Raw genomic sequence first — 20,661 nt, 5'->3', positions numbered from 1 at the left:
TGTTATTATCCAAGTTTTGTCAACTCTCACCCAAACTTAATGAAACAAAATTTTGCTATACCCTTTTTCTAAGGTTTAAAATTCATATTATAATAAATTTGTAAGTAAAGTTGTTAAGAGCATTTGCCGTTACACTTTTGCGTAAGTGCTTGAGCATGCCAAATTGTTCTTGATAAGTTAAGAAAGTGTGTGTTGTGTATTGTTTTGGAGTTGATCTTGCAAGCTATTATCTTCTGTATATTTTAATGTAGCCCAACTTTGGCTATTCGTTAAGTTCCATTAGAAAACACGTGGGGAAACCCCATTAGGAATTTGGGCACTGAAATGCAATATGGTTAACTCTTTAAAAAAAGGATTTGATGTACAAATGTGCATAAAATTAATGCAAAATCTCTCCTTAATGACAGCACTTACACCAATGCAGAACATTTAAACGTGGCTTGTTTGGTTTAGGGCATGAAATGAGCATTATATATTGGGAATAATAAAAATTCCGGCATAATTTGAAAATGTGAATTTTTGGTTTATATATATATATATATATTTAATATAAGCGATATTGGAAGAGAGGTGATTTTAACACAGAACCTAAAGCGGGATATTTTTTTATTTAAGCCACTATCGTCCCTTTTAATAAGAAAAATTTCAAAAAATAAAATAAAAAAAATTAGCGGATGTTTGGAGAAGGGCATGAAATGAGCATTATATATGGGAATAATAAAATTCCGGCGGAATTTGAAAATGTCAATTTTTGTTTTAATTTTTTTTAATATAAGCAGCATTGAAAGAGCGGTGATTTTAACACAGAACCTCGAGTTGATTTTTTTTTTTTTAGCCACTACAAAAAATCTCGAAAAAGAAAAAGAAAAAAAAGTGCTCATTGTTAATGCCGGAGGGAGATTACAGAGTAGGCCTCGATGCTCCCCCTATTATTAAAGACGGCTTTTTTGTTTTTCTTTAATTCATATAAAGACTTCCCTGTGACTCATCACATGGGTCCAAACATGCACCTTGCCTCTCATCTTTACACTTGGCATGTACAATAAGTCACGCTCGTGGGCCCACATCTACTAGATTGGATCCTTCTGTGGGCCCCACCATCTGCCCTTTTGCAAGTCTATCTAGCCGTGTGAGTGCATACATCCTACAACGCCCCGTTTAAAGGAAACTAGAAAACAAAGGAAAGGAAAAGAAGGAGAATTGGTCGATGAAGAAAGAAGGGCTTCGAGTGTTCTGCTTGGGATCCACCAATGACTTGGACTATATTTACTATATTCTCCTCCTTTTCAATATTATTATTCTATAATCGTATATATTTTTAATATTATTTATAAATGTAATATGGGAGATTTTATCAACGGTGCGTTGGGCGTTGATGTGGCGTTTGTGGAATAAAGTATCAATCTCCACCGTCAATGGTGAGATATATTTTTTTAGATTTATCTTAGCCAATTCTTGCTATTTATTTATGTTATCATTTACTTCTTTATTTATTTATTTAAAATTATACTGTGGGAGGACTTGGGAAAACGTGGAGTAGGTAAGATGTCTGTGTTGAGGGAAGGTTTGAGAATCAGAGGGCGAGGATTGTGGATTTGGCTGGAAAGGCTTTGCTGATTGAGCACAGTTTAATACTATTGATCAAATGAACGGCCTTGATGGATGGGTTAAAGTGATTAAAAAGTTTTTTTTTTATAATTTTAATTTTTTCTGTTTTTACCAACGAGGATGAGATTCGAACTTGAAATTTGCGTAAATTGATTAAAAAGTTGGTGTATACTAAACTAAAACGCCATATGATTAGCCAGCATGGTCTAGCCTAGTAGAAAATGACTAGTGATCTCAGGTTTGAATATCCATGATGTGTATGTGAGAAACCACCATCCCCCTTGTATTAGACTAAAAAAGACATTTGATTATAAGAAAAATAAATAAACCCTAAAGCATTCATATGCTAACATGATCGTAAGTTAAAAATATATATATATATATATATATATAGCGATAGTTTAAACTATAAGATGGAGGGGAGTTTTTCACACAAACAATGCAAGTCAAGACTCATTTTCATTGAGCTAGATCACGCTGACAACAAAACCGACAGTTTTAATATGTAAAAATTTACTAACACAATCACCTACACACCATTAATTTCTGACGCTATACATTATTAATGATTGTGAGTAACTCTTACGATTAATTTTTTTAATATATAAAATGGACATATGTTAACATTTTCTCTATCTCTATAATACTTTAGTCTATGAAAGTGATTTTTTTGGGAGGGTTGAGACAGATGAAGGGGTTGAATGGTTGATGTTTTTGATTTGAGAGAAAACTTAATGTAGAATTGATCATTAAGATTTCAAGAGTTGAATTTCTCATTCTCTTATAAGCAGCCTAGAAGATGGATGATCCTTAGCCGTCGGATTAGAACAAGATTTGAACAGGATGTGAGTTGTGTATTAGTTGGTTACAGGTCAAAATCTTTTGAAGAAAGGACCAGGCAATCTGATGGCCAAAGTATGCAGTTATGCTGCTGCTGACCATGAAGGTCTAAATTTCATAGGGTCTGGGTGGGCCCCAGGTGGGCAAACAAAAAAATAATAATTAAATAAAAGAGGCCACATGGCACCAAATGAGTCAAATTCATGAGATACCCACTATGCATCATGGAACTATATAAATTTTTCTTTCATCAAAAATTAAAAAATAAATTATTATTTTTTGAAAATTATTAAATTTGGAGAGAAGGAAGAAAGAAAATGAAATTTCCCTTTCATGGAGTGCTTTGCATTTTGCTTGTCTAGATTGCATTTTGTGACCATCACAATACAGTAAAACAGCTGACATCCCTCTCTCTAGACTCTTGATCACCACAGGATCATAGATTATGCCACGTGGCAAACATCTAAATGGACCCCACTTAACATTTTTTTCCCCTAAATTTAAGGTAGAGATTACTGTTGTCATTACCAATGGTTCTGTGACAGGTGACTTTGGAATTTACTGATTTTTTTTTTTTTTTTTTTTGAAAAACCCAACAAATATTATCAACAACATCATGTCATCACATACACATACACATAGAATAATACCCAAAAAGAAAGGGAAAAATAATAATGTAAAAACAGAAAAGGGATGAAAGGGAATAAGAAGAAAAATAAAAGGGAAAACTAACCCTCTTTGTTTCTGTCTTCAAATTTATGTTGTTATTGGCTATGGCTAATCTTTTCCAATTTGCCTTAGTTTTATTTATAGTCAAATTCTTCTCTCAAAATTTCAGGTTCAGTGCTTTGATTTTAATGGCTTAATTTTTATGGAGTTTGGAAAATTTATGATGCACAGAGCAGAAAAGTCTGTAGTCAACAGGATATTTGCAATAATATTCCTTTACCTCATTCAAAAATTAACAGGTTAAAAAACTAATTAAATTCTTTTACATTAACATTAATAATAAAAAGGGGTTGAAGAAATCTTTCAATGACATCAAAAATAAAGCAGAGAAAGCTGAACATTTACTTCATATACAATACAACAACAGAGACTCACAACACAACATCCCTCTCTCTCTCTCTCTCTCTCTCTCTCTCTCATTTCATCTTCCCTTTTCACACCCATTTATGAGATTCCTCTAATGGTCTTTTCTCTTCCATTGTATTGTACAGATTCCCAGCTAAAAACCCATCTCAATCCCTTAATTTCTCTGTGATGTTTGGCTGTTTTTTGTGAATTTTTGGGACTATAAGACATAAAACTCTTCTGGGTCTTTTGGCTTTTGCTTTCTTCTGCAAACTCTCGCTCTGGGTTTGCTGCAGAAAAGCCTTGTATACTCGCTAGTATATGCCATAAAAAAGTTGAAGAGAAAAATCTTATTTTGCACAAATTTTCGTTCTTTTTTCCCACTTTTTAGCCAATAAATTATTTTCTCTCTTTTTTTGGTTCTGTAAATTTTCGTTGAATTTAGTTCTCTTCACTTGAAGAAAAGAGAGAGACATGGGCAAGCAAGGACCTTGCTATCACTGTGGAGTTACAAGTGAGTTCTTGTTTCTCCATTTTTTTCTTTTATAATTTTGAGTACTTCAAAAATTGGGTCCTCATTTCAATTTTTGTTCGGAATAAATATTCTGTAACTGGGTTTTATATGCACAGAAAGAAAAAATTTGAATCACAAAATGGAAGAGAGCAAGAGTGAGAAAAAGTAAAAAACAATAATTGAAACGTATGAGGCCTTGTGTTATTCAGTTCGCCTGAATTCACTACTAGCAGCATCCTATTTTCTTTTGATTTCTGTAGTGGTTTGAGTTTGATTTCGTTTCATGACATTTTTTAAACCCTTTACGTTCTCTTGATTGGTGTTTGACTGTCACTCGAAGTTTGACATGTCCCAGAATGCGTATTTAAGTTTGTATCTGTTGCGTACTGGAAAACTCCTAGAGTAATGTTTGATTTTGTATGCTTGCTCATTGCTTTTGAGGTCTTTATCATCCTGAAAATACCGTGTCGAAGCAATAATTTGTGTCTGTAATCTAAGGAAATGATTCAGTTTCCAACAAATTTACCTTTCATAATGTCCGTGTTTCGGTTCCTTCATCCCTTCCATAAGTTAGTGACAGTCTTCGTTCCCACATTCTTTGTGAACCATATTGCCAACTTATGTTAATTGGACTGTTTCTCTAGCTTTTGCTCAGTATTCTCTGGTCTAGTTTTATCCCATTCTTCTTGTGTATTGTTTTAAAATGTTCTTCCATGCACTGTTGATGTGAAGTCAATCTAATCAAATGCTACTCTAAAGCTTAAACCTTGAAACTGATAAATTGAACACTTGAAGTTATTTGTATTGTAATAGAAACTTGTACCAAATTTAAATGTTGAAGTGACACCGTTCCTTGTCATTCCTGGACACTCTAGTTCCAGTTTCAGAACTCAGTATGTGGTGCATTTGTTGGCTTCCAAAATATTCATCCCTTGAAATTAACAACTCGCCTCAGCCTTGTGAAATTTAATCCTCACCCATTTTGTTTCTGAAATTCCAACTTTTCTCTGTGGTTGAAATCATTGTTTAACTTGTAAAGCGCCTTCTATGTGTGTTTATTCTAATCATGTATAATCAGTAGTGTGGGGAAGTACAGTAGCTTTAGCTTATTTTTTCTTTTTCTTTTTTGCGGGTAGCCAAGTGAATGTTGGGGCTTTTCACTCATTGCAAACACAGAATGAGGGTGTTGATTAGAAACTCAAGATCTATGCCAACTCCTAATGATTGTTGATTGTTACTCAGTTGTTGTGCCCTGGTTTAGACTCCTGCCTAAGAGTTGAATTTCAGCCAGTATACTACAAGCAGAATAGTCATCACTCATCAGTAGTCCCTATCTGTCATTTGTTACGAAATTATTTAAAGTAGCGTTTGCTGTGTATTTGTTTTTTCTTTATTACAGTTATTTAAGTGCAGAAATTAAGCCTTGGCCTATTTAAGCTGTGAGTAGTGGCAAGTGACAACCACTAGTTTCTCCATTTTAATAGAAACAATTAGGCTTGTTCAATTATGTTTATCTGCTTTAAATCTTCTTCTGGCTTAAGTAATTTTATGCATATTAAATGCTGACAACCAAGCATTGCAACAGGCACTCCCCTTTGGCGCAACGGGCCACCTGACAAGCCAGTACTTTGCAATGCATGTGGATCTCGATGGAGGACTAAGGGAACACTTGCAAATTATACACCTCTACATGCTCGAGCCGAACCTGATGATTATGAAGATCATAGGGTTTCCAGGGTGAAGAGCATATCTATAAACAAAAACAAAGAAATAAAACTGGTTAAAAGAAAGCAGAATCCTGACAGTGTGATGGTTGGAGGGGTTGCTGCTGATTATGCCCATGGCTTCCGAAAGGTAACTGATGAAGATACAAGTAATAGGTCCAGTTCTGGGTCTGCTGTGTCTAACTCTGAGAGCTGTGCACAATTTGGCAGTGCAGATGCAAGTGATTTGACAGGTTGGACACTTCAGACAATTAATATTCAATTATAGATGTTTGAAATATTCCTCTGCTTTTTCGATCCATGAGAGGAGAGTCTACTTCTATGTTGTTACACTTTAAGGTGACAAAATTGTTGATAAATTAACTAAACAAAGAGCTGCAAATTCCTTTATAAATTGCTCATTTTGATTGAAATTTGGAGATGCATTTGCGGTTGAAGAAGAGTGGACCAGGAAATGATTGTTAGTTCTATGTGTAAAAAAAGGAGGGAACTTATGCCCAAAGTAGTTTTTAATGGTAGAGCACTTCTTTCCGACACCCACTATTAGAGGTCGACTCTTATCCTCCTCTTAGCCCTTTGGACCAAAAAAAGAAATTTTGCTAGTCGAGTGGTTTCCTTGGTTCCATTGGTGTTTCAGAATCTCTTATTCAAGCAGTTCGCTCCGAAGCCTTTTGTGCACATCTTAGTCTTTCATATAATGCAGTGATCTATAATATGTCAGGCTAATCATTTTATATTTATGAAGATTGACACCTTCCAAATAATTTGATTTTCACTATCTTCATGAAATTATTTCTCATAAAGTAGCCAAATAATTCTTACTGTTCTCACTCTTTTGACTATTTTTTCAGGTCCTGCTCAGTCAATGGTATGGGACTCAATGGTTCCTTCTAGGAAAAGGACCTGTATCGGTCGTCCTAAGCCATCTCCTGTTGAAAAGCTTACAAAGGATCTATATACTATTTTACACGAGCAACAGTCTTCGTACTTTTCCGGGTCTTCTGAAGAGGATCTGCTTTTTGAATGTGAAACACCAATGGTTTCTGTTGAAATAGGACATGGAAGTGTTCTCATGAGGCATCCCAGCTCAATAACACGAGAAGAGGAATCTGAAGCTAGCTCCCTTTCAGTTGATAACAAACAGTGCCACATAAATGAGGCTTATTCCCATCCTGCAACCCTTCTTGTACATAATAATAAGGGTGTCATTATGACCAGTACTGTAACTGGAAAGATGAATAACCTTGCAGGACAAGGGATGCAACAAGAGCCACCGAAAAGGTAACACTCTCCTGAACTATGTAACAAGGTGATATGCACTCTTGTCAATTATTGCCAAAAGGACAAACATGAGTATTATTGCTCAGTTAGGATGCTTTTGTACAATGCACATATTGATCTACAAAGTATTTAATGTGCTGTATAACATAACTGTTTGTATTCAAAATGAGTACTGGGCCCAACATGGCTCAGATAGAAATTTAGGACCATTTTGTTATGCACATATCTTAGAAATACAAAATATCCAACCTTTATGTGAGTCATGGATCATTTTTTAGTAGCTGGTAGTACTTCCTTTTCTGTGATACAAAGCTATAATGAAGTATCTGCATGCGGTTAAAATAGAAGATGCTATTGGAGAAAGGTGAAGTAAAATCGATTTCTCTTGCTGTAACTAATATGTGTTGTTGTTTGTATTTGCAGGGATAAGTCTCAGTATGACAACTTCCAGATCTTGGGAAACCATAATTCACCACTGTGTCATGTAGATTTAAATGTAAGTTGAATTGTATGTTATAAAAGAAGGCAATTCCCTCAATTCCATGGCTTTATGTTACTAAAGAAGGCAATTCCCTCTGATAAGATTCTCTGTTATCTATATAGACCCTAATTTCAACAAGTTAGTGAACGCTTAGTTATTGCAGAATGTGAATTGTTCCATGTATGCCCAATTTTTCACTCAACCCAATATCCAAATTTACCAAACATTTTTAGGATGTAAAACTTACAACTACTTTTCCTTTGGGCAACAGTATATGCTTTTCAATAGCTGATATTATTTTCTTTAATTTTTGTTTATTATTCTTTTCTTAGTCATTTCCTGCTACTTCTAAGTTCTACCTAATCCTATGCTACTTCAACAGTCTGATCTGGAGTTCAAGTATATTCAGTTATATTGGTCACTGCTTGAAAAGTGGTTCCTTCAATATTGAGCTCTTAACATAGTTTCAATTCTTGTTTGGTGTAGGATATTTTAAATTTTGAAGAGTTTACGAGGCAGTTGACAAATGAGGAACAACAGCAATTACTGAAACATCTACCTCCCGTTGATGTTGTTAAATTTCCTTATAGGTTAGAAGCCTTGTCATTCGTGTTTTAATAGAATATTTTATCGTTGACCGCTGAATATTGAATTCCAAGAGAAGTTTACAACTGTGGCAGTGAACATATACTTCATGCTATTATTTTGTATTACTTAAGCAATATGTCACTGGGTGCACAGTTGCAAGATAGATATGTTATCTAGTCCTACAGATATGAACCATCCTATTTTGCACATAGTGAAATTGCCCAGAGGCCCATAATGAACATGGAGCAATGTTGTTAAATTATCACCATGTGTGCTTAAAAACATAGAATACAATGTTTTAAGGATAGATTAGCTATCAAGTCTAACCTTACATAAGAGAATTTAAGAAGTTGGACATTATATATGACATTCATGGTGGTTTGTTTGTTTTGTATGTGCAGCCTCAAAAGCATGTTCGATAGTCCTCAATTCAGGGAGAATTTGACTTCCTTTCAGCAACTGCTAGCCGAAGGGGTCTTTGATATCTCCTTTCTAGGGGCAAAAACTGAAGACTGTAAGACTTTGAAAAGGCTTGTATTGTCCAATTCTTCGAAATCTAAATGGGTTGAACGCTATCATCTTCTCAAGGTTTGAGCTATTCAAAAATCTAAATATTATTAAAAAAAAATTCGAAGTGAATTTACAATAGTCGTTATCCATTTTTTGCCACAGAAATGTAAAACTAGCCCTGGAAAGTCTGTTATTTCTGGGCCTAACGCCCTGGCATCTAGTAATTTCCGACATGTCAAGAGACTGCGGGACAGCGAAACTCAAAGTTTTCCAGGTTAGCTGAAAGTTCTCTCTTATATTTAGTTGAATGGTGAAGTTTCTGCTAGTATATGTCTTTTCGAAACAGAAACATTACGCAAAAGATGAAACGAGAGTGCATATCTGAGTACCATAACATTACTTCTCTTCGCCCGTGTGTAACATGCAATATTGGTAAGAGCATTTGCAAAAGATAAGATTAATTCTTTGCATCATGATAGTGAAATGTTAGTAACACAATTTAAGAGGCTAAAATGAATCTTCACTTTCAGCTGCTAATATTTACTCGAACTTCAAAACCTATGGAACAACATTTGAGAAATAGTTTATCATCTTTTCACAATTCCCCCTTCTTCAATTTATTGTACATTGTAACTGTTCTTAACTATCTTGCATCTTTCAGATGTAAAGATGATGATGAAGAGCCCCAAAAGGATAATCGTGAAGGGTAGCAATGAAAACAAGGATCTCATGGACTATGATGGTTCTTGCTTTAGTCCAAGAAGCCTGTTCGCTTTGCCTGCAGATGGTAGCTCTCTCTTGATGGAATCTATGAATTTTGTTGATGAAAGTTCTGATCAGGATCTTCTACTGGATTTGCCATCCAATGGATCTTTTGCACAAGCAGAGCTTCTTCACCCAGCCATGAGTTTTGGTGCCCAACAGGCAAGCACTAGTAGTAGCTCAATATATCCACACATACTCCATCCGTGACAAATGTGAAAATGTCGAACGCTATGTTGATCAATAGAATTATATAGGTACCACGCCTTCTGCCTAAAGCGATGACAGGGTTCATGTATTTTGAATGGTAAAGACATGTGAATGAGGTTTGATGGTTGCTCTCTTTTTCCCTTTACCTCTTTGAACCTGGAACTCTTTTAAGGGATGAAATTTGGGTGGGGCTTTTTGTATAGGTTGACAAACAGGTTGTAATATAAGCTTATATTGCACAACTGGTAAGTTCCATAATTTTGTATGAATTTAAGTTTCTGTCTTTCATAATAAGCGAGATACTCGTTTGGGGGCTTGTTTGTTTGCTTATTAAAGAGAGAAAAAAGAAAAAAAAACTTTGCGTGATGCATGTGAAGGTTGTAGTGGACATTTAGCCTTCCTTTATGGTTTTTTCTAGGATGCTAGAATTGTTCAAATTGTTGACTAATATCTTAACGATAAGGTCCTTATCCAACTATCCACTCAAGAATACTGAGGTTTGTTGATTTGCTACTTTTCTTAAAAGTCTAAGATGTAGGAATTAGGATATGGGTTTCCTTCACGTGGGGTTGAGGTTCAACATGTCTTCAACTAAGTTCACCCTTTTTAAGATATTGGTAGAATCTAAGATATTCTAAATTTTTTAGGACCATCAAATACCACTTCTCTTTTTGGCATTTTTCTGTTTGGAGAGGGGATCAACTGAGAAACTAGAGAAGGGGATGGGGGGAGGTTTATATATCAAACCAAAATAAAAATTTATTGACATAAAAGAGCAATATCAAAGAAATAATACATATTCAAACCATAGGCCAATTCCTTTCAAAAGATATATTTTTTCCAAATTGTGAAACTTCAAAAGAGGAAAGCCTGAGCAATATGTTCTTTTTAAATAAAAGCAAAAGTCCAAGAAGGTTAGACATAAATGTAATACAAGAAAGGTGATGCAACCCAATTCACAAGCAAGACTTTCTATACTGTTTCATCCTAACTTTAGTAATAAACCCCCCATTTACAACTTCCAAAAGTCCTACCTCAGTTGCAATGCTGCTGCTCTTCAAACTTGACTCTTCTTCAAATCAGAACCCGCCTTCCGGCCACCACGATGGCCGGGGAAAAGTCATGCCTCGACTCCTACTTATCTCCCAAAAACTACCATTGTCAACCACACCATCACCATCACCATCATACTTGTCTTTCAGAAGTTTCAACACATCCAATATAGCAACCTCATTCTGCACCATATCCTCAACATCCATAGCACTAGACCCAGCCTGCACGATCGATCGTGGCAGAGCCCGCCCTTGCCACGGGCTGTCTATTCGCCGCAATTCCTCAATAGTCACATTTGGTGTACTCCTCATCACATCATCCAGGCATTCCTCGCCGCCATCCTCCATCTCTACAACGCTGTCTTTTTCATCACTGTTCAATTGAGTTTCTTCGACAGCACTCTCGCTCTCATTGTCAGAAGAGTCCAGCTTCCTTTCCTCCGAGCCTTCCTCACCCGAACTCTCATCGCAACCGTCAATTTCGAGACTTTCAGTGGAACTACAGGAGGGCTCAAATTTTCCCAAGTTGTGCTTGGAATCCTTCAATTTCTTCAATGGGGGTTCCAGTAAACCGCCTTCCGGGGACAATTCCCTCCTCAAAACCCTAAATTCCACCGCTGCAGCCTCTGCAAACCCTAGATCCGTGTCCCCTCCCAAATCCACCGCACCAGTACCTTCGCCGAAGGCCACGATTACGCCTCGCCCGTCTCCAACATCCTCGTATGGAGGATCGTCGTCGCTCGTATTAACTTCCAGCAACGGAGTTTTCCCTTCGGAGGTTGGCGGGTACGAGTATTCGGGTGGGGTCTGGAACACGTCTTGGGAGGCTCTGTTGTTGTGAGCTTCGTCGACCTCTGAGCTCTCCGGTGGCGAGACCATAATGATGCCTGTGCAGGCCACCGAGCCGGAGCTGGACTCAGACGACGAGTCGTTCTCGTACTCGTAGCTGTCGTCGCCGTCATCCATGAGATGGGGTTTGTTTGGGTTTTCGTCTTCGTCCATTTGCTCGTCTTTCAGTCTTCTCCTTTTAAAGGGTTTGCATATTTTTTTTTTTTTTTTTCAATTTTTTGTTTTGTTTTGAAGGGTTTGATTTGGGAGATTCCCGCTCATTTTCTGATCAACGGTGGAGGATGAGTGATGAAATTTGATTTAGGCGCGCATTCCCTTTTGGTTATTTCGATAAGGCGGGTGTTTGAATTTTTTTAATTTTATTTGAAATAGAATTTAAAAGCAATTTCAGTATCAAGCCCGTCTAGCTCAGTTGGTAGAGCGCAAGGCTCTTAACCTTGTGGTCGTGGGTTCGAGCCCCACGGTGGGCGGAAATTTATTTTATTTTATAATTCTTGCAATCAACAGAAGCTGCTGATGCATTTGTCTTAAATTTCAAAAGCTCTGCTTCTTTTTCTCTTTTTATTTATGAAAAAAATAAAAATCCAATCAAATCTATTGCATTGCATGGCTTGTAATTCTGCAGGAGTAGAATGTTTCTTGGCTGGCAGGCTTCAACGTTTCAAAGGGTGTTTTGAGTCTTCTTTCGCCGTCGTCCATATTCAAGGGTTAGTTTTTGGTTTGAACTCAATGCATCACACAATTAGTGGGGAGAAGAAGCTCGTAGTCAAAGCGACTGGAATAGGGTACTTTCTGATTTGAGCTCAATGCCTCACACAATTAGTGAGGGAGAAGAAGCTCATAGTCAAATCGACTGGAATAGGGAAGTTTCTGATTTGAACTCAATGCATCACACAATAGTGAGGGAGAAGAAGCTCATAGTCAAAGCGACTGGAACGATGTTGCAACTTGAGAAGATGATGACTGGGTTGGAAGATTGAATGTTGGAGAAGATGATGACTGTGTTGCCATTAATTATAGATTCAACTGCACGCTCTAGGCCTTTGAAATTTGAAAACCGAATTCCAGGCCTTTTTTTCATCTTTTTCCACGTACCTGCTCTCCAAATCCAAGGTCAGTTTCAGCTGGCAGGGTCTATCGATCTGTAACTTTTTCTTTCTATTCTGGGTACGGCTTCTGTCTTAGCACTGCATATTTCCAAATTTTTTTCATGGGCTAAATTCAATCAATTTCCCTTGCCCATATTTTCATCTTATTCCCCACTACATATTTTGTCGACCCAAATCATTCAATAAGAAAAAGTAAGAAAAGCTAACAAGGACACTGCCATTTTGCCACCGAAAAAAGGTTTCACATTTATGTTTCCAAAATGGCCGTTACAAACATCTACCTACCAATCAATACAAAACATTTCCAGCTCGAGTGCTAGCTGGAAACCACCATCGGTTAATAAAATCCACCTCTCACCCAAACCTTAGAAAACCATTTCACCTAAAACAAGAGTTTGATACAAATTCCCAAACAAGCGACATCAACAAATCCTCTCTGGTGCAGGGAAGGAATATAAACCTTAAAAGGCATGTTTGGCATGGATTCACTTCCCACTCCTACTACTTCGAACACAAAAAGAAAAGGACAATGTCAAATGCTATCCGCGCACCTTAATCCTCATTTTGACTTTCATCTTTGACTAGCCTGATCATGTCATCAATTCGGAGAATTGTAATAGCTGCTTCAGTTGCAAACTGCCAAACAAAAAAGTTTCATGTTAACAAACGTCACAAGACTGTTATTAAACAAGATTTATCCTATAAATTATTACTGAATTTGTATCTAGGATTTTGTACCTGAATTATCTTCACTTTACTCATTGCAGGCTCAATGACTCCGGCTTTTAAGTTGTCACGGACTTCTCCCTTTAAAAGGTCTAACCCCATGCTGCAATAATTTAGAGCAATCACCGTAAGTAAGCAGTCACATAATCTGTATGGATTTCTATGCATCCAAAGACAGAATAATTTCAGTTGCATTATTATCATATTGGCATCTCTTTGTCACATATTGGATATGAGCAAGTATAATCACAATGCCACTAAATTCAATATACAGACACACTACAAACAAAGAGGACGATGGAAACAAAAAGGAAACCCACATGTCGAATTTAGACTGTCACTCATGTAAGAGCTCCCCAAAATAAAAAATGAAAATCTGGCGGAATTTGCCATGTCAGAAATCAGAATACCTAGAATAATCCTTCTGATCAGCCTTGGTCTGTGCCCTGGTTGGTGCCTTGGTTTGTGCAATGTGGTGATTGGCCCGTAGTTTTGCAACTAAGTCTGTAGAATCCTTGGCAGCATTGACAGCTAGCACCTAAACCAGATAAAAAGTGACTATAAACACCATGAACAGATAACAATAGCAGAAGACAACAGGAATACAACAGAAATCTAGAACCTTCGGTATAATTAACAAAGATTCAGCAAACTCGGCAATTGCCAACTGCTCACGCGATCCTAATGTTGTAGCAAAACACTCCAAATACACAGACAACGCAGACTCAACTGCACCTCCACCTGCTACCACCTGCATGGTCAATATATCAATGAGTTAGGTATATAAGTAACACGAAAAATCCAATCAAACCACGACAACAAACTTGGTAGTGAAACATTCCCTTTTTTTTTCTTCTTCCTTCCATCGAAAAATGCATTGCACATCCTCACAACACACACATGATTGGAATAATATACAGAAAAACATTGATAAAAGATTCTAATTTAATATAAATCAAGTGAACAGCCATAGTAATCCGTTTCGCATGATAAAAGACCTGATTAATGGCAAATAGTGGCAAAGATGATTTAGTTTAGCAGATAGTAAATTTAAAATGGTTCTGATCCTTTTCCTATCACTAATATATGAAAGAAATGCGAGGTGTTTTCTTACGGAAAAGCCCAAGTAAAAAAGGGGACAAAAGCTTCTGCTTTCCATTTGCTGATAAAGAATTACCACCATGTTTAAGCAAAACAACACAAAACTCAAATATAACTTTTAGAAGTTTACTGCAATGATATGATGACAGTTTTGAAAACAGAACATAACTTATCAAAGTGCCACTATATGCCATAATTTTCCTGCAACCATACTAATTAAAAGGAAAAAATATCATTAATTTATAACCATTGCCAAACAATGCAGAACATTAACAGGAAGTGCCAAATTTTACCGAGTTTGACTCTAGGGTTCTCTTGACAATAGACAAAGCATCATGAAGAGCTCTTTCCATCTCATCAAGCATATAATCATTTGCACCTCTGAGGATCAAAGAAACCTGAAAATAATATATTGAGAAAATCAGACCATACCATATGAATATAGTAAATGTAATACTAGTGTAACTTCATTAGTTCTTGACATAGGTTGGTCAGGGTTATGCACTTATCCACGTCATGTCATATAGATAAATGCATAAATTTCACCAGAACCAACTAGACCCCAAAGTCAAGGAGGAAAATTGTATTAAATTTAATTAAAATCACTCACCGCACTATTATTTTTTGTTCCTTTTATCAAAATTACATCATCATCAGAAACGCGCTCCTCCACAACTTCATCAGCGGATCCGAGCAGTGAAGAATCAAATGTTTCCTCCCCTTCCATATCAGCAAAAGTTGAAACCTGCAGATCCAAAAGAAAATAAGGGGGATAAAATAAGAAACAAGATGACATGCTTATACAGGTTGTACTTGTTTATCATTGGAAACATACATGTGGATCTACTTGATTGAAGAAAGATGCAAAATTGAAAATAAGTTTTAACTATTTTAAAATCTAAACATCATTAGTCAACTGAATATCTGGTTGTCAATTTCCAAAGGAAAATAAATCTGCGAGATAATTATGTTATTAAAGCATAAGAGGAAGTTACCATTGTTGCACCGGTAGCTTTAGCAACATGGCGCATATCTTCTTTCTGAACACGTCTTACAGCAATAGCACCAGCCTCCACAAAATACTGAAATAACAATCACCTACATTAAATTTATATAACCAACAAACTATAGTGCATGGGATAAACATTCATACACAAACTCATTGTAAACAGATTGCACGTCTTAGATCACTGTAATAACAGTGAACCAACAAGACCGACTCAGCATATATCCACATCATCAATATTTAAAGGGAAACACATTTGTATTGTATATCTCCCTTTGTATTGCGAAATAACCATAAGGGAGTTAAAATAAAAAGAGTACAGCTACTTGTTCATTTCCTAAAATCATTAGGTTGAAACCTCAAACTTTTACGCTTTTGTATTAAACTACAGCATATCTTATTAACTCGGAGGTGCTGAAGTGGATACAAGTAACATATCCTCAAGAAGGTGTTGCAGAATTTTCAATAAGAGAACCTACAAATGGTAATTAGAAAAACATTTAACCAGGAGCCTTCAGGAATACAAATTCCAGCCATGTCAAAAGGTATGAACAAGCTAACAGTAACTATAATTTACAATAACAATATTTTTCTGACCCAGTCTGGTACTTCAAAATCGAATATCAGCCATGACTTAGCTAAAGCAGTTGATAAAACAAATCACTAAAAATCTTGCCTTGAGTGCCATGTCGTCAATCCCTTTCGTAGTCAGAATAACATTTGCTCCAGCTTTCAGGAGTTTTTCAATACGCTCTTTCGTCATATCAGCTTCTCTGTAGAGACATGAGTGTTGTTAGTACATTACCAAACATATGTGACATCCTCAATTTCCCAAACCAATCCATTTGAGGCAGTTACCATTATGTCTGAGGCATCATAGCAATATGGAAATCATAGGCACATGCCATAATTCTATATTGGCCTATCAATTTCACTGATGAAAGTGTAATTGAGCAAGGTTTTTTTTAGCAGCATGGAGAACAGATTGCATAATATCACCACAGTATGCTAAACTGTGTTCATGCCCTCAACATATCTCACTGTAAAAACCTTATATAATAGATATGACTAATTGCATGTGTCCATTGGCATGCTAAAGATAGGGTCTGCAAAATAGTTCACGGTATAATATACAAGTTAAAAGAAAATTAGGGTCCATTATCTTCACACCTTTGGCGAATTTTTTCAAGCTCCCTGGGATCACTAACTAAAACTTGGACACCCATTTGCATTTTAGTCTTCTGAAGATTAAAGTCAAGACAGGCAATCCTCGCAGGGGCAACTCTAAGTGGCATTCCTTGTGCAGCACGGCCTGTATTTAGTGCATAACCAGTCAAGAGATAGCTATCTCTAGCACTTTTCCCATGAGCTTTCAAAATATTAATCCCCTGAAAATTAAAAGAGCAATTAAGATATAGTATATAGGCAATAACAAACAGATAGAATGATATAAAAAGAAACATAATGGCTCATGATGGAACCTTCATGAATCGCATGTGAATATATAACTACGAAGTACCGACCTTGATTGGGTACTTGACTTCCCCTCGAGCATTGGTCATCTTTACTGATTGTACTGCATCTACAACCTTCAAAAACCAATTATATACTAATATCATCAAAACACATAAGTACAAAAAGAAAATAAATATTTGATTCACAAATAAGATTTCATTCCTAAGTAAATACAAATTCCGAACAGCATATCCAACATATAAGCATACCATATTCGCAAAGAAGTCACTGTCACCACCTATCAACTTCGAGGACATGCTTGTCTTTGCACAATTTACTAGAGAATCTTTTCCAAGCTTGTCAACCTAGGAAAATCAAGAAAGTATCAATTAATCAAACAGGAACATTTTATATATCAAGCATTTTACAACTTTACCATAAAATTTCTATCTATGTCAAAGCATAAGGCCTGGTGACTATCATGACTATGAGTGTATGACCAGTAAGTCTTCTTGGTATGAGCCAACTGAACATCCAAAATTATCAACTTCTTTCCAAACCATTACCATACTTCCAAACCTCTAAGAGATTACACGATGTAACAGAAGCACTACAGTCTGTACAACCAAAAGGACACTTATTCCCATAACAAGGGACCCTTCTACTTTTCAACAAATTTCAAAAGCATAATTCACTTGAGGAGCCTCACCTTCACAGCTAATTTTTCCTCAACATACTTGCAAGCTTCCCTCATAGCGAGCTGTACACAATGCAAGGAAAGGGTCAAACATAAGGGGTTGTTTACAACAGAAAGGTAACATGTTATAAGCCACAAAACATTTTGCAATAAGCATGCAGTTACTAAGTATTAAAACAAGAGAAAAATGGAAAAAGAAAAAGCGCTCACTCTGTAACCACTGATTATGGATGTTGGGTGAATTTTGTTCCTTACTAGATCATTTGCTCTCTGTAGAATTAGAGTCAAAAAGTTAGATTTCCAAGTCACCATGCTTTAGAACATCAGATAGCTTCTCGAAAAGCATATGAAGTGAGAAGAACAAGCAGACAAGATTACCTTAAGCAACTCTGCAGCTACAATGACCACTGATGTCGTCCCATCTCCAACTTCCCGATCTTGAAGCTCAGCCAGCTCCACAAGCACCTGTACAGCTTAAACGAAACTATATGATATATTTGATAGGAACAAGCATTCTGACACGTATAAATGCATCTATAGTATCATATTAGCAAGAAATAACCAAATTTTACCCACCTTGGCAGCAGGGTGCTCAACTTCTAGCATCTTGAGTATAGTAGCTCCATCATTAGTAATAGTCACATCACCAATATCATCCACAAGCATCTGAAATAAGCAATCAATAAACAGAGTAAATTAGCTGAAACCCTTGCATACATAATCTACAACAGTGTACAGTTAAAGGGTTATTAGATTCAGTGCTACATTAGACAAAGGTAAACTCCACAAGTAAGTTAAAGCATACTAATTCACCATCTTAAACTTCATTTAAGAAAACAAAAAACAGTGAATTCCATTCCACTATAAGGCATAATTATCAAAGACAAACTTCATATAGTAACTGCAAAGTTGAAACTTTTAAGTAGTGAAATACACCAAGCAACTTAGTTTAAAGTTTTTATTTTTATTTTTTAAAAAGAGATAATTTCGCACACACAAACCCACGAGAAAGGGAGCAAAGAGGTAAAGAGCCACCATTTCATAGTAGATAGTATGGTAGTAGCTAAACTGAAACCTCATAAACACATAACATCTCATGCGTATACAAATATCTATGGTATGTATGTGTGATTTTATAGAGAGAGAAGGGGATGGAATACCTTGTCGAGGCCAACGGGGCCAAGTGAGGATTTGACAATGTTTGCAACAGCTTGACAGGCCATCACTGTGTTCACCAAAACGAAGCCGAACAAATTAGCAACATTTCAGTACAAGACCTAAAAATGAAAATTCAGAGAGTGAGTGAGAGAGAGAGAGAGAGAGAGAGTACCATTTTGGGTGCGAACGTCCTGACCGTACTGACGGTCGCCCAAGATATCGGGGGTCTGTGAGGACATAGTCATTTGTGCTTGGCTTGAGAGAGAGAGAGAGAGAGAGAGAGAGAGAGAGAGTGGAAACCCTAGATAAACCCTAGATCGGATCTTTGGACCAAGTAGGAAGAGAATGAGAGCGAAGTAGACGGTGTTTACTGTAAAACTGCAAACTGCGAGTCTCGAATTTCTCTAGTACAAAACACGAAGCCCTTCTCGCATTCTCACCACCTCGAAATGAAAGGGTTTCGCATCTCCACGGCGTCGTTTTGGACGTCTTTCTACAAGCCCGATGCCCCATTTTCATTCCATATGGGCTTTCCATCGTAGGCCCGGATTACAGGCGATTTGCGTGCCCTACACAATAACATAACTAGGTAACAAGACAACTATAACCTTCCGGCTTTTTCTTATTTTCTATAGAGTCATTTGTATCGTATATTTATTCTTATTATTCCTTTGGTTCTTCTGATTACTATTATTATTATTCCTCATCATCTCTGATCATCTGAGTGAAAAAATTTGGTGAAATATTTGTTACTGACACTGAAGAAACATCCTTTTCGTCAAAAAAAAAAAAAAAAAAAACAGTGAAGAAACAAAACATAGATTGATTGTGAAAGTTATAAATCACATAAAAGATCTCCACTCACAAGCAAAGTCTAAGCGCAAGTGTACATTATTTATGTGAATAGTGTCACCTTTGCATTTGTGGTTCCACCCACAAGGGCAAAGTCTAGGGCAAGTCTAAGGCACCGAACCACATTTGTGGTTCCACCCACATTGGAAATGCACGAAACTTTTTTTGCCTTGCCCCATGGCACCGAACCACATTTGTGCTTGTACCATCTATTAAAAATAAATAATTGGAAGTGCAAGAAACAAAAATTATTATGCAAGAAAATATAAACTATTTTGAAATGCAAAAATAAAATTGATTATGCAAGAAAATATAGACAAATTAAAGGTGCACCAAGAAAAAAAAAATTATGCAAGAAAAACAAATAGAATATGCAATAAAAAAAAAGGTGACATTGAATTGATTAAAATGGCAATTATAAATATTTTACCTCATCGGTCAAATTTTGACCGCTTTGAATGTTCGCCTTTGCTTTTGTCAAGGCATTTCTCCATTTCCCTAACTCTTTATTAAGAAGTTTCCATCTACTAGACAACGACATTTCGGTCCGAATAGAACCCGATCTTTGACAAAATTCTCCATGAATTTTGCTCCACATGTGATGAAACTTCATCTCATTACCCGTGATAGGGTCATGACTAATGTTCACCCAAGATTGACACAACGCAATATCTTCATTCGTTGACCACGAGCCTCCGACTTCAATAGAAGATGCCATTTGTTTTTTTTTATACAAATGGAAAGTAGTAGAAAGAGAGTAAAAAATATTGGAAGGAGAAGAGTTTGTATGGAGAATTGGTGTGGAAGTGAAAAATGTGAGTGGAGATGAACAAAAAAATTGGAAGGAGAAAAGTTTGTATGAAGAATTGGTGTGGAAAGTGAATAATGTGAGTAAAGAGTAAAAAATATGGGATGGAGAAGAAATTGTATGAAGATTTTAGTGTGGAAAGTAAATAAAATGGTTAGGTATTTATAGAGAAAAAATATAGAATTTTTGGATATTTTTTAAAAAAAATTTCAGATTTTTTTCGATTTTTTTTGCAATTTTTAGCCAAAACGAAGAC

General features: G+C 36.3%; 3 protein-coding genes and 1 non-coding gene across 5 annotated transcripts; 2 read left to right on the top strand and 2 right to left on the bottom strand.

Annotated features, from left to right (window-relative positions):
* Positions 1-3,482: 3,482 nt before the first annotated feature.
* Positions 3,483-9,886, top strand: GATA26 (GATA transcription factor 26). The gene is made up of 8 exons (XM_008240154.2): positions 3,483-4,036; positions 5,622-5,993; positions 6,612-7,041; positions 7,465-7,537; positions 8,009-8,112; positions 8,512-8,698; positions 8,783-8,894; positions 9,282-9,886. Exons 1-8 carry the CDS (start codon positions 3,997-3,999, stop codon positions 9,590-9,592), a joined length of 1,629 nt encoding a protein of 542 aa, XP_008238376.2. The 5' UTR covers positions 3,483-3,996; the 3' UTR covers positions 9,593-9,886.
* A 577-nt stretch (positions 9,887-10,463) lies between these two features.
* LOC103337017 (uncharacterized) lies at positions 10,464-11,692 on the bottom strand. The gene has a single exon (XM_008240153.2). It carries the CDS (start codon positions 11,644-11,646, stop codon positions 10,672-10,674), a length of 975 nt encoding a protein of 324 aa, XP_008238375.2. The 5' UTR covers positions 11,647-11,692; the 3' UTR covers positions 10,464-10,671.
* Positions 11,693-11,890: 198 nt separating this feature from the next.
* On the top strand, positions 11,891-11,963 carry TRNAK-CUU (transfer RNA lysine (anticodon CUU)). Its single transcript has one exon. It is a non-coding gene; the product is annotated as a tRNA-Lys (tRNA).
* Positions 11,964-12,822: 859 nt separating this feature from the next.
* On the bottom strand, positions 12,823-19,136 carry TCP-1 (T-complex protein 1 alpha subunit). 2 transcript variants are annotated; one of them, XM_089041350.1, is made up of 17 exons: positions 18,918-19,136; positions 18,748-18,864; positions 18,164-18,253; positions 17,966-18,052; positions 17,798-17,857; positions 17,600-17,650; positions 17,160-17,255; positions 16,959-17,024; positions 16,606-16,823; positions 16,112-16,208; positions 15,425-15,511; positions 15,040-15,174; positions 14,723-14,827; positions 13,951-14,079; positions 13,739-13,866; positions 13,341-13,431; positions 12,823-13,238 (listed from the first exon to the last, which is right to left on the bottom strand). In XM_089041350.1, exons 2-17 carry the CDS (start codon positions 18,808-18,810, stop codon positions 13,155-13,157), a joined length of 1,587 nt encoding a protein of 528 aa, XP_088897476.1. In that variant the 5' UTR covers positions 18,811-18,864; positions 18,918-19,136; the 3' UTR covers positions 12,823-13,154. The 2 variants fall into 2 exon arrangements, with proteins under 2 accessions (XP_088897476.1, XP_008238374.2); XM_008240152.2 differs by having other exon boundaries at positions 18,748-18,812.
* Positions 19,137-20,661: the final 1,525 nt, after the last annotated feature.

This window comes from Prunus mume, linkage group LG7, assembly GCF_029339155.1.
Source record: "Prunus mume cultivar Tortuosa linkage group LG7, ASM2933915v1, whole genome shotgun sequence".
Taxonomy (NCBI): Eukaryota; Viridiplantae; Streptophyta; class Magnoliopsida; order Rosales; family Rosaceae; genus Prunus; species Prunus mume.
The sequence above is the reverse complement of the archived record's forward strand: the minus strand, read 5'-3'. Positions and strand labels throughout refer to the sequence as shown.

Excerpts from the sequence above, each read along its gene's own strand:
- GATA26 (XM_008240154.2), top strand. The coding sequence starts at position 3,997 with ATGGGCAAGCAAGGACCTTGCTATCACTGTGGAGTTACAA. Across the intron at positions 7,538-8,008 it reads TGTGTCATGTAGATTTAAAT|GATATTTTAAATTTTGAAGA; the intron begins GTAAGTTGAATT and ends TGTTTGGTGTAG. Across the intron at positions 8,113-8,511 it reads GTTGTTAAATTTCCTTATAG|CCTCAAAAGCATGTTCGATA; the intron begins GTTAGAAGCCTT and ends TTGTATGTGCAG.
- TCP-1 (XM_008240152.2), bottom strand. The coding sequence starts at position 18,990 with ATGACTATGTCCTCACAGACCCCCGATATCTTGGGCGACCGTCAGTAC. Across the intron at positions 17,858-17,965 it reads TAGCTGCAGAGTTGCTTAAG|AGAGCAAATGATCTAGTAAG; the intron begins GTAATCTTGTCT and ends CTAATTCTACAG. Across the intron at positions 13,239-13,340 it reads GTAAAGTGAAGATAATTCAG|TTTGCAACTGAAGCAGCTAT; the intron begins GTACAAAATCCT and ends TTTGTTTGGCAG.
- LOC103337017 (XM_008240153.2), bottom strand. The coding sequence starts at position 11,646 with ATGGACGAAGACGAAAACCCAAACAAACCCCATCTCATGGATGACGGC.